This window comes from Aulonocara stuartgranti, assembly GCF_965226115.1.
Source record: "Aulonocara stuartgranti genome assembly, chromosome: 7".
NCBI lineage: Eukaryota > Metazoa > Chordata > Actinopteri > Cichliformes > Cichlidae > Aulonocara > Aulonocara stuartgranti.
The window spans coordinates 7603722-7616600 of record NC_138945.1 but is presented as its reverse complement, the minus strand read 5'-3'; the positions used below and the strand labels follow the sequence as shown (position 1 = coordinate 7616600).

At 41.1% G+C, this 12879-nt stretch overlaps 1 protein-coding gene across 6 annotated transcripts in view; it reads right to left on the bottom strand.

The window, feature by feature from the left end:
• The window catches only part of mctp1b (multiple C2 domains, transmembrane 1b), a 39921-nt gene extending 28084 nt beyond the window's left edge, over positions 1 to 11837 (bottom strand). For 5 of the 6 annotated variants that reach the window (XM_082538146.1, XM_082538147.1, XM_082538148.1 and 2 more), the window contains exon 1: positions 11147 to 11837. In XM_082538146.1, coding sequence (XP_082394272.1) covers positions 11147 to 11641 — 495 coding nt within the window. In that variant the 5' untranslated portion in view covers positions 11642 to 11837. Of the gene's footprint in view, positions 1 to 5000; positions 5355 to 11146 lie in introns of those variants that run through there. The other variant, XM_082538151.1, reaches the window with a different exon arrangement.
• Between the last annotated feature and the right edge of the window lie 1042 nt (positions 11838 to 12879).

The following is a 12879-nucleotide window of genomic DNA, read 5'->3' as shown; positions in this document are numbered from 1 at the left end:
GTTTCAACTATTACGCTAAGCTAAGTGGATTCTAGCCTCAGCTACTTACTAAACACCCAGACAAACAAACAATAATTAAGTGTATTCCCAATGTCTGTTCCTTTGAGTTGTGAGAATTCATGCCAGTTTTACACTTGGTGGCATTGGTGATTGTACTTTTGCTTTTAAAGCGTGACTGGAGAAAATCTGTGGTATGAAGACTCTTAGAAAATGTACCAGTCACATCTCTTGTGTGAAGCTGTTTGTTATCTCTCATCTTGGCAGTCAACAGCAACCATCTATTGCGGTGTTACTTTGGCTTTCATTGCAACAGCTCACAGGTTTTACTGCTTCATTGTGACCCAGCATTAAAACGTCTTTGCACACCCTGCAGCCTATCACTTTGGCCGGTATAAAAGACGAAACAGATGAGTATGGAGGCCAAAAAGTGCACAAACCCAGTCCGAGGCTGAATCAGGATGTTTACATTATATGACTAACACGTTCTGCCAGAATTAACAAGCAGCTTAAGAAAGGCTTAAATGTCCTGTGGTACTAAATCAGGAAGCAAAGCGCCAAGCTGGGAACACCCCCAGCTACACCGATACATGCCTATTTTAGGACTGGACGTCCATGTTTAAACACTCACCTCTACATCACATCTACAGACAGATATCATATTTTTGTAATACAGTATTTTATCTAAAGTAATGCAGATGTTAGTGTAAAGTAAGCATATCATGACAATTGCTATTATATTACTATATCACTACTGTTATACACTTATAAGCTCACTAATTAATTTTAATTTTATAATCAAGTATGAAGGTCTGTAGTAATGCATCTCTGATGACATGAGTATACTCACTTTAACTGAAAGTAGTAGAATGGCTACTTCTTGGTTTTAGGAGATTTCACCCCAAATTTAAACTAACTACCTTAGGAGGAACCTCGTGTAATACTTCTATTAGAATGAATTAACATCGCATAGATAACAATAACAGCACTGCTTGTCTTTGTTCTTAATAACACTTTGGTTCTGACCACATCCGTCATCATTTTCACTCTGAATGAATCTGAAAGTCTTTCAGTTACTGATTGTCAAGCAGACAAGAGTTTGATCTGTAATGTGTAAAAAAGAAGGTTTGTTCGACAAAACTCTGGATTGTCATCAGTAAAGTTATATGGTAACGACTGCCATATAGAACCCAACCACTATAGGCAATATTTTGACATTAATACAAATATCTGATCATTTAAAAATCTAAATTTTTTTCTTTCAGACACAAAAACCATAAACAAAGTTCCCTACCATTTGATGTGTGCAGTTATGTCCTTGTTTACGCTCTGTTTACCCAATTGTGCTCAGCTGGTTGTTGTGTTTGTAGCATTACAAACATATTGGCAACAGGGAAAGTGCAGAGTGCCCTTTGGTGGACAAACTATGCAACGTCAAAGAAACACTCTTTAACATTGTTTCTTTACTTTTTCATTTTTATTTATCAACTGTTATGAATGTTAATACAGTCTGTCGGGCAAACAGCTATGATCAGCAATATCGTCCTACTAATAAACCTGTGAGGCGTCGTCAATGCACCCATTCACCTTCTTGCACTTATGCGAAGAAAATGGGAAAATACAGCAACATTTTCCAATTTCTCCCTGGAGGCCCCCAGGTCATTTTAACCCTTTAAAACTCAACCCATCAAAAAATAGCCAGAAAATTCGGATTTATTTTGGAGCTAAGATGTTTATTAACCCTTAAAACAAAATCCACATTTTTTTTTTGCTATATCATGTTGTGTATGATCGGCAAAGACATGTCCGATCATAGTGTCCAAAGACATGCAGTTTGTGGGGATAGGTTAATTGATTAGTCTAAATTGCCCATAGGAGTGAATGTGAACGCGAATGGTTGTCTGTCTCTGTTTGTTAGCCCTGCGACAGACTGGGGACCTGTCCAGGGTGTACCCCGCCTCTCGCCCTATGACAGCTGGTCTAGGCTCCAGCACCCCCGGCGACCCTGAAAAGGATAAGCGGAAGCGAATGGATGGATGGATGGATGGATTGGTTTTTGGCAAGTTTTTGTTAGCAACAATGGTAATTTTAGATTAAAAAAAGAAAGAGTTTTGTCCATAACATTTTGAAATGATGACAAGTATTGATCATGTTGAGGAGATAGAGGTCTCTGAAACTCATGTATCAAATATGAAACGAAGGGCGTTATAGGGTTAAAGCCAATAAGTTCTGGGTCTACCCTAGGGTGCCCTCCTAATTTTGTTTCCCCATAACAGTTTCATTGTTGCGCAGTTTTGTTTGTCAAAAGGCTAATTTAATTTTTTTTCTCTCTCTGCGGATTATATAAATAATTGAACAACTTATTACTGTTCAACTGTTTAATAACTGTAATGTGATTAATGAATTTTTTTTACTAATAATAACGTTTCACATCATAGAGTTACAGAAAAATATAATGGAATTACAGTATAACACTTCTTTGTAATGCCCCGGCACTGCTAATAATCTAATCTTTGTGTGTACTGTAAGTTTATAGGACACCTTTTAAATGGTGCTTACAGGTACCGTCACATGAAGCTGAAAATGAATCCAATAAAACAACAGAAAACTCAAGGTAGGAAATATCTTCAGCACTATATCTCCTTCATGTCCACAGCAGAGCCCTCCATAACATGTTGGCTTAACCTAATGTCCCCGATAACATAAATATCCCTGCTTATACAGACTGTGTGATCAATACAGTAACTAAAAGGCTGAGAGCAAACCCGATTCAACAAAGAGAACACAGATGAGCTAAAGGAGTTCACTTTACACTTTTTTTTCACGGCGCCTACAAAGTAGCTGGACTGAGGAAACGTGTGAAAATGTGTGAGTTGTACTCTTTCATATTCAGTAAAGTTATAGCCGCGTTCAATATGTGAGCTCTAACATCATCGCGTGGTTGTCAACGCTGTGTGGTTAAAGTGACCAAGTAAATGGTTGCACCTGTGAGTGTGTGCACAGAAATGCATACAAACGCAGTTTCTCACGTACGCTCAGTAACCCCTAACACACACAGCAGATTTGTGAATTATGAGGCTGCTTCCTGGGTAGCAGAACCACCAAATGTTGTGCTATTTGCAGCAGTATAAATGCTGCAATAACCTGAATGCCCAGGAACACAGTCAAGCAAATCTAAACGCAAGAAAATGTGCAGCTAATCTCAAGTTTAAGAATGCTAGCCAGAATTCTTACTATTATTACTATCTCCTGTTTTTGAGAAATGACATAGCTAGTGGAGCGTAAACCAGTTACCCACAAGATTAAAACCATCATCAAGCATCTCTCACACCAGGGCATAGACGCCGGACTTCTGGGATTGTCCTGTGTTGCCTCAGTGTTTATCCTTGGCCCTGACTGGGATCTGGGGAGTATGAGACCAGGACAAATGTTTGGTTGTATTTCTAGTCCCTTCATGTCTGCTTTAAGCGACTGCAGCTGTCAGGGAGCTCTCTTTAGGTGAGTGGTCTGTAACACTGGTCAGGTGGCTGGTATCGTTCCTATCGAGCTTCTCCAACAATTACTTAATACTAACTGCCTGGGTCTCTGCCTGAGTCACAGCTCATCTCATCATATTATTCAGAACCAGTTTCTTTCTCCTTATTTGTTTCATTTTTCAAAGTCAATTGCCCCAAATAGTCAATAATTGACATAATGAATGCTAGTCAGAATTATTACTAATATTAATATTCCCACAAAAACACAGAAAAAAACACAATCACAGAGCTGAAAGAAAGGTGGATAAAAACAAGTGATGGTATTAATGCTGGAATCCACTAGTGATGGGTCGTTCGTGAACGAAATGGCTCTTAGAGCCGGGTCTTTGATGTGAACGACCCGAGCCGGCTCCTTATCGCGAGTCGTCACGTGGGTTTTTGCTTTCTTTCTCTCAGCCTCTCTCTCGCACTTTTTTCCGCTTCACTCTGCACGGAGCCTTGTGCTTTACGCTGGGAAGAGGGGGGAGGGGCGGTAGTTACACTCAGTAGCACAGGAACAGAGCCAGAGGGAGAGAGAGAGAAAGAGCCAGGGACAACAACGTCACATTAGAAAGGTATAGTAATCATCCACAACTATTTTTAGTTGCGGATGATAAAGGATTCTGAAAGTTTATTCATGCAGGCCCATTTGACAGAGAATATGCATGTTCTTTTTGTTTTCATATTTTAATTTATGTTTAATTGTGTTGTGGTTTGCAGTGTTTTGTGTTGTTTCACTTTAAATTTGTAAAAGGAAAAAGCTGAAAAATTAAATAGTTAAAAGTTGAAATGTGTATAGTTGATTTTTGTATTATATGATTTATTTATTAAATTTTATGTGGAGTGAATAAATAAAAGTATATTTACGGTGGCCCCTACAGACAAAGCACATACAAACTTCAAATCACGTACGAACTCTGAAGCACATAAAAACTCAAAACACGTACAAAAGACAACAGAAGTGCTCCAGGATGCTGGGCGCAGTGTTGAGCTTTTGTTACCTAGTGGCTACACAAGCCAGCAAGTACCAACGACCGGATTTGGTGTGTGGTAGTAACAGGTAAATGAACTTTTTTTTAAATTATTTGAATATATATGAGTGCCTGTGTATAAATACACAAACAATACACACATGCTTTCAATTGTGTAATTTAAGTGATCTAGTAGCTCTGCTTTGGAAGTTCAGTTCATGCTAGAAATGTGTTTTGGAGTTTGTACGTGTTTTGTCTCTAGGGGCCACCGCACATATATAAATAAAACCAACTTTTTTTTTACGTTAGTAATTCCTTTTGTGCATAATTTTATATTATTGTTAATAATAAATTAATTAAAGCAAAAAAACAACCCGAAGAGCTGGTTCGGAGCCGAAAGAGCCGGCTCTTTTTAGTGAGCCGAACCGAAAGAGCCGGTTCTCTAAAAAGAGCCGGAAATCCCATCACTAGAATCCACAATGGCGCACATACTGAAGCACATATTCAAACAGCTCACCGACAGCAGCCGTCCACATGAGGAGATGAGGGGGAAAAAGTCATCCCTAGAGGCACAGCGGAGTAACCCCAGGATCGCTAGACGGGATTCTGCCACTGAGGCCTCACAAAGAAAGCGATCCAGGGTCGAGCAGTCACGGGAAGATTATACAGGCAAGGAGGTAAAAGGTGGAGTGAGGGGAGGGCAACTCTGACAGAGAAGCTCCAAAGGCCGGGACTCTGAGGATACTTCTGAAGCAATTCTACCCTGGCAGATGCACAAACTTCAAAAACCAAAAATGTTTCTCCCATGAAAAGTGTGGCAGCTGAAAAGGAGCAGGTGCAGTAGAGGAGGTGAGGAGGCTGAATGAAAGAAGCAGCAGTGCATGAGTGGGAGGGAGCAAGGTGAAGAATCATCCTGGTTGGCTTGCCTGTAATCCTTCCCTGGTGGATAAGCCTGACTGATGGCTGTACTAAGAGGTACACTAAGGGAAAACACCACAAGAGGTGTCTTAAGGTCACAGACCAAATTAAGGCCACAAAGCACAGCTCTAAACTAATATACGTAAGACTAAAAAGTCTCACAGCCAAGCACTCAAACATTATTCAGAGATAAAACTACACAAATAGGCTGGTAATAATATTGAATGTCAATTCCAATAGTGCTGGATTTAAAAAGACAAGGCCAAAAATTAAGCCTTAAAACTTTAGTGAAAGCACCAGCATTTACCCTGAAATCATGGTGGAGACATGCTCATGTAAAAACATGCACGTTGAATACTTTGAACCGAATACTGACAAAATACCAGTCTGTAGCCTGCAAACACACAGCTGCAACAGGTTAAATATATCCTACATTTATGAACTCTGCTAACAGATGCTGTTATGTCTTATTTAATTCAATTCAATTTTATTTATACAGCGTGAAATCACAACAACAGTCGCCTTAAGACGCTTTATATTGTAAGATTACCCTACAATAAAACATACAGAGAGAAACCCAACAATCATATGACCCCCTATGAGCAAGCACTTTGGCAACAGTAGGAAGGAAAAACTCCCTTTTAACGGGAAGAAACCTCTGACAGAACCAGGCTCTCGGAGGGGCGGGGCCATCTGCCACAACCAGCTGGAGTGAGAGAAGGAAGACAGGAAAAAAAAACATGCTGTGGAACAGAGACAGAGGTTAATAACAGATAAGATTAATAAAGTATGATTCAATGCTAATCATACTTGTTATTAATGAAAGGTTTTCAACTAGAAACAATTCCTCAGTGAGAGAGATATCCTGCAGTATTCACCCTTTAATCAAATCGACCAACCTTAATCTAAAGTGACATTATGATCTTTTTTAGCTTGAGCCAGGGCAGATATAAATGATACATATATCGTAGCACAGTAGCAACTGAACAAATACCCTGAAGTCCCTCTGCTAACAGTGTGACAAGAATGAGTATCACATTAGCTGATAGAGAGCCAGTCCGGTTTCACTCTTGTCCTCTCATGCTTCAGTTGACTTGCACACACAGGAGAGTCAACATAAGCTAGTCTTGTTCTGAGAAGCTGGTACATTTACTGAGGGGATTGGTTTCCCTTAGTCGGCTGCTCTTGGTACCTTACAACAACATAAAGCACCTTAATGCAAGTGTTGTTGCTCAAACAGCTCAAACTCAGTAAGTGGCACTTCTGTTGCCCACAGGATCACACTATTCACATGTATCCACAAAAGGAATCCACAGTGCTCCAAAAACAAAACTCTGTGTGAACGGAGCAGGACAGACACCCAGCAACAACCCTCGCACGTGGACCTCATCTCGCCTTTATAATGTCGGAGGGCTTTTTGTTGAGTGACCCCAGGTGGAGAAAAGGAGTGGCAGCAGGGTCCTCGAGAGAGCAGCACCACACACACATACACCCACACAGCTCCACAAAATCTAACCAAGCCCCCTTTTTTTAATTCTTGCACTGTAGTAATGGAGATTTGCATAATTCAGATTTTAAAATAAGCAATTATTAATCTTGTACTCTTCTTCTTCTTCCTAGCGGTTTATATCACCCGACGCAGGGTCCGCTATCTTGCATGCCTTCCTCCACTTCTTCCTATCGAGGGCGTCTTCTGGTGTAACATTCACAGCCTTCATATCATCCTTGATTCGGTCCATCCAGCGCTTTATTAATTATTAATCTTGTACTAATAGTGAGTTTCATTTGAAGTAAGAATTTCTGAGTTCCTAGTAAGGAACCCTCCTGTTTTAGCTCCTTGCCCTTTAAGAACACCTTTCTCGTGAGAAAAATTTCTCCCCCTTGCAAACAGAAGGTGGTAGAGCTTGTGTGTGTGATATTCATCCACTAATCATGAGATTAGAAAAAATACAGTTTGAAACCTGAGCTTTTGGCTCACAAGGATTAACTGTGCATGCTCTGACCTTTGACCAATGAGCATCTGTCCGTGGAACAGTGTATATATAAAGGGAAGGAAAACCATTAGCATCTGATTTACCAATAATCTTTTCTTATCTGCAATGACTATATTAATTTCAACATACATGGATAAGTAAATGAGACTTTGGAGTCTATCTTGCACAAGGAACCACACAGACCACAGTAGGCAGGGTAATATGATCCAAATGGTAAACTAAGATTTACAAATGTTAAAATGATTTGTGTGTGACTTTGGAGGACACACAAATGTGTTTATTGGGGTTCATTGAGTTACTGATTTAGTCCACTTAGGCATGTTACTATTGACTAGCTACCAGGCCGCCAGGCGCACCTCTCTCTAGCCAATCCATTCTCACTCCCAAGTCATCACATACAACAATAGCAATAATATTATTTGTATAGCACTTTTTAAAAATACACAGTTACAAAGTGGTTCACTGTTGAATCACACATTCAAACATAAAAACACAGAGTCAAACACATGCCCTTATATTCATTACAGCAGACACACATTACCAGAACAATTATAGACAGAAATTTTGCAATGCTTCTGACATGAAAGAAACAAACTGGGTGAGCTTTGAAATGTGAAATTCAAAATGAAATGTTTTCTCAAAAATAACAGCAGCGTTCTTAGCAGATGTTAGTGTGATAGTGTCAGTTCATTTAAAAGTGTGATGTGACCACAGTGACGTCCCAATTTAAAGCATTTCACTTGCTAGGCCCACGTCCTCATTTGAGGTTTGATAGCGTTTTAGTAGATAAAGGTGAATGACTTGGACATGAATTGAGCTGCGGTTTAGGGAAGGCCTCAAAGGGGACTGGGTGGGCCCTGTCCGGCTAGAGAAGTGAAGAAGTTAAAGAAGTAAAACGGGGAGGGAGGGACGGTGGGGCACGTAAACGAGAACAAACAGCTTGTAGAACTGGGGGAACATATACAGATGAGAACCAGAAGGAGCGTGTTTGGAGGCGTGGCCCCGCTCCTGAATTTCAGATACTTTATCTCCAATTAGCTGACTGATTTGCCATCTTGGTTTTTGAAATCAGGTATGAGAAGCAAAAAGGTGACAGAAATATGAGAAGCAGGTCAGTCCTAAAGATGTTCTGCTTTATTTATATTTTTCACTTTATTAGGGACCAAAATGAAACTCAACATCATTTCCGTGTGTTTATAGAGCTCATAGAGGAGGGAAGACAGGGATCATTTTCCCAGAGAAGCCAAAGTTGTCTGGATCCCAGCAAGGATTTGAGAGAGATCTAAATGAGAGATGTGATATTACTTTTGTAAATTCAGTCTAAAGTGATGCCACTCACTTATGGCGTGCTGATGGGTGGGTATTTGTCAAGTGACCTAGAAATCTATTTCTCTCATAGGCCTTCAAAATACAAGAAGTCTACATGAAAACAGAGCCCCTTATTGGGAGTATTATCACAGTTTATGGGTTATGGCTATTATTTAATATTATTTTCAAATATTTTAACTTATTTATTACAATGTAAATAATTTTATTTTTTAAATCTGCACAACAAAAATGCACAACAGAAGACGAATAATGCTAACTTCCACAAGCGGAGACTAATATAAGCTAATTCTATTCTATTTAACTGTCTGTGGACAATGTATATTTACAGGTCTAACTATTTAATAAAAGCACAAAGGAGGTCCCACTTTATTCTAACTAAATGTTGCATCATGAGTCTTTTTTTTTTTTTAAGTTATTTATGCATCAGTAGCCCATGCTGCATTTTATATACCTCCAATGTCAGTCAGCGAAGCGGCTGCGGCACACCTGCACCAGGGCAAACCTCCGCCTACCCCACTCCTGCTTTACAGGTGAAAATAGAGCAACAGGACCGCTGAGTCTTTGATTTTATTTATTTTCTGCTGTGTTTTACTTGCATCTATTTTAAAGAGTGAGTGTAAACACAAAAAAATATTTTATTTTATGTGCTGGAATGTGCAGAAAATAGGTTTAAATGTTAAACAAATTTCTCCCAGTCAGAGAATGTTGCATATAATTAATTTTTTTAAAAGATTAAAACTAATAAAACAAGTTTTAAAAAGAGACTTTTCCATTTGATTACATTTTGTATGATGGATTATGCAGAAAAAGTAGAATTGGGCTGAAAGATCTATCGCTTTATTACCTATTCAGGTTGTAAATCTAAGTAATTAATTACTTTTGACAATAAGTAATCAGTAAAGTAACGGGATTGTCATGGTCCGCGGCCCGGCGTCCGGGGTGCTGCTGGGATGTCCACGCCCACGAGCGTGGCTGCTAACCCCACACCTGCATCCCATCCCAGGCGATCATCAGGTGGACTATTTAATCCTGCCCTACCTGCTGCTCCACGCCAGTCCGTAGTCGCCTCTCAGCGATCACAACTCGGCGTGTTTTTGTTTACGAGCCACCTGCCTGTCCACCTGTCCGCCTGAGATTTGGTTCACCATCAGCTTCGCCGTCTCGACCCCTTTTGGAGCTCCACCCCCCTCTGGTTCACTCGGCCCGGCTATCACCGTGAGACGCACACTCCACCTTCCCTCGTATGCTGCCTTTTTTCCGCACCCCAGTAATCTGTCTCTCTTTTTGTTTTACAGCCTCTCACAGCCCCGCTCTCGGCGTTCCCTGCGCGGTCCCTCGGTTTCTTCTGGTTCCATACGTTGTTTTTCAGGCTACCCTCACGGGACACCTTTAGTTGCAATAAAAATTACTTTCTTTATTCGCTCCTACCCTAGTGTGTGTGTTCTGCTACTGGGTCCTGCCTGCGCTCGGAACTTCGGTTCATGACAGGGATTGCTTTTGGGGGAAGTAATCAGTAATTAGTTACTGATTACTTTTTTCAAGTAACTTGACCAACATTGATTGCTACACTCATCTTTGTTCCTGTCTTTTCCCTCACCCTCAACCAACTAAATCTCCTGAGATCTCTTCCTGTTAAAGGGGAGTTCTTGTACCCTGTGATTGCTTGGTGCTTCTTCGTACTCTGATGGTTATAACCATCCACATCCACAACCATATAGTTTGATTAGGTGGGCCCCACCTGTGTCATCAGTGCTAAAAAATATATTGATTACCTCACTTTGCCCAACCTGGGGCACACAACAACAGCCTATCCTTAAATTACTGTGTTTGCCCATGTCTATCCCAGGTGGAAAACCCAAGTGGGTCCTACGTGTGTTTCCCATTTTGGACCAAGTTAAGTGTTTCCCATGTTTGACCCAGCTAGGACCTACTAAAAGTGCCCACTTGGGATTGCCCATATGGGTTTAATGTGAAAAACCCAAGTAGGCCCCATACAAAAAGCCCAGTTTGAGCCCATGCCCACATGGTACCCATCCAGCCCAAGCAAAAACCAGGTGGGGCCCATATACACACGTTGGCTGGGTAGGGCTCTCTCTGATAAGAATACCACACAATAATTAAATACTTTATACAATGACTACTCTTAACTACTTAAAACACAGTAATGTGATGTAAAATGGAGATCACGGAACAGTTTTTTATTTTGTCATTATCTGTTAACCTATCAGATTTTGACGCATATGCCATTTGACACTTATCGCGTTACAAATCTTGTCATGTACTTGCTTGTTTCCGCTCACACACTCAAAACTTGTGATAGTTAACCTGCCAGTATGAATGAGGGCTAATCTAATAGTTACAGAACTGGCTCTCTCAGACATATATTCATTTGAAAACCCAAATCATCGAGGCAGGAGCTCACCAGCTGATCCTCACTGCTCTCCAGATGTGTCTTCTCCGCTGCGGCAGCTGTTGCTGCGTCGCCCCCGCCATCGCCGTCCGGAGGCTCGGCCAGCCTCTCCAGGCACGCAGACCCCAGAGAGGAGCTCTTGTGGTGGGACTGCACCAGCTGAGACACCGTGGGTTTGTTTGGGCTGGTGGACTTGTGCTTGATCGAAAACTGCAGCTTGTCCCGGCCGACTGCTTTGCCGCAGAGCTGTGCCTCCTTAATGTCCACATCATCCGGAGAGGAGAAGAGCAGGTCGGGCTGCGAGGAGGAGATTACCCGGTCCAGGACGACATTTTCCTTCCGCTTCATCTTCTTGAACATCCACATGCCTCGCTCCTTCTTGTCTTCTGGCTCTCTGGCGCCCAGCTTGGGGCTGAGCAGCGGCTTGGCTTTGGCTTGAAGCTGTTTCCACATCGTGTTTTGTTGGGATGAACTGCTCTCATTCTCGTCCGCCTCGCTCCGCTCCATTCCCGCCTCTACTCGGAGCTCCGGCAGGCTGTCACATCGGTGGACAGGACCACTGAAATACCCCGTTTGTACTATTTCGCCGCATCAGACGGCTGCAAACGCGCCGAAACCTGTACCCAAAAGCACGGAAATACTTCCTCCAGCCAACAGGGCTGTGCGTAGCTCATCTGAAGACCTGAAACTAATGACGTAGTGCCCCTTACCCTGCACCATCAAACAGTCTACCAATAAGATCAGTTTACCATTAAACTTTAGATAATTTGTAGTACGAAAGTTTAACTGCACACCAGTCTTTCATTGACAAAGTATATAACTGTATATGAAAAATAAATGTTTAGACCTCATCAACAAAGAGATGAGCTACAATATTCTCACACGTAACCCTCAAAATATATAACCCCAGCAGAAATATATATTTTTATTTAGTCTCTTTGCTTTTTATACAGTGAAATTACATTATTTACTCTCCTGCACTGAAAAAAACCTTTGTACACAGTCTGGGAGTAACTTAAACTTTTTCTTTGAACATTATTTGCATTATTTTAAAAGAAATCAAATTATTAAAATTCATTTTACGGGACCTTAGAAACAGTGGGTCAGTGTAATAGTATAAATAATAACCAGCCTGGTTTACGACGCCTATTACTCTTTTTGGATAAGACGACGAGATCAGTGGGTGTCCTCAGGATGAGCACCAGACACAAGCTGCTAAAGCAGCTGGATAAAAGGGACATTCGTCTTGTGCCAAAAGAAAGTTGGCAATGAAGCAACAAATGATGAAAAAGCATCCATGAACCCTGACTTTAGTGCATGTCGTTATGAAAGTTTAAATGGCAAAGAAACATCTTCAGGATCTAAATTTGTTTGATGGATTTCAATTTCAGTTCAATTCACTTCCTTTTATATATCACCAGATCACAAACAACAGTTACCTAAAGCCACTTAATACTGTAAGGAGACCCTACAATAATACAGAGAAACCCAAACAATCAAATGACCCTCAGACAAGCACTTTGGCAACAGTGGGAAAGGAAAACTCAATTTAAACTGGAACCAACCTCTGGCAGAACCAGGCTCAGGGAGGGGCAGCAATTTGTCAAAATAGGTTCCTATGTCGTCCAGTGGTGCACTAATCTTAGTCTCTCACTGAGCATGCTCCTGTGACTGGCCAGCACATCAGGAATTGGTTGGGAGGTATTGTCCAGCATTGTCCTTATCTTGGACAGCGTTCACCTCCC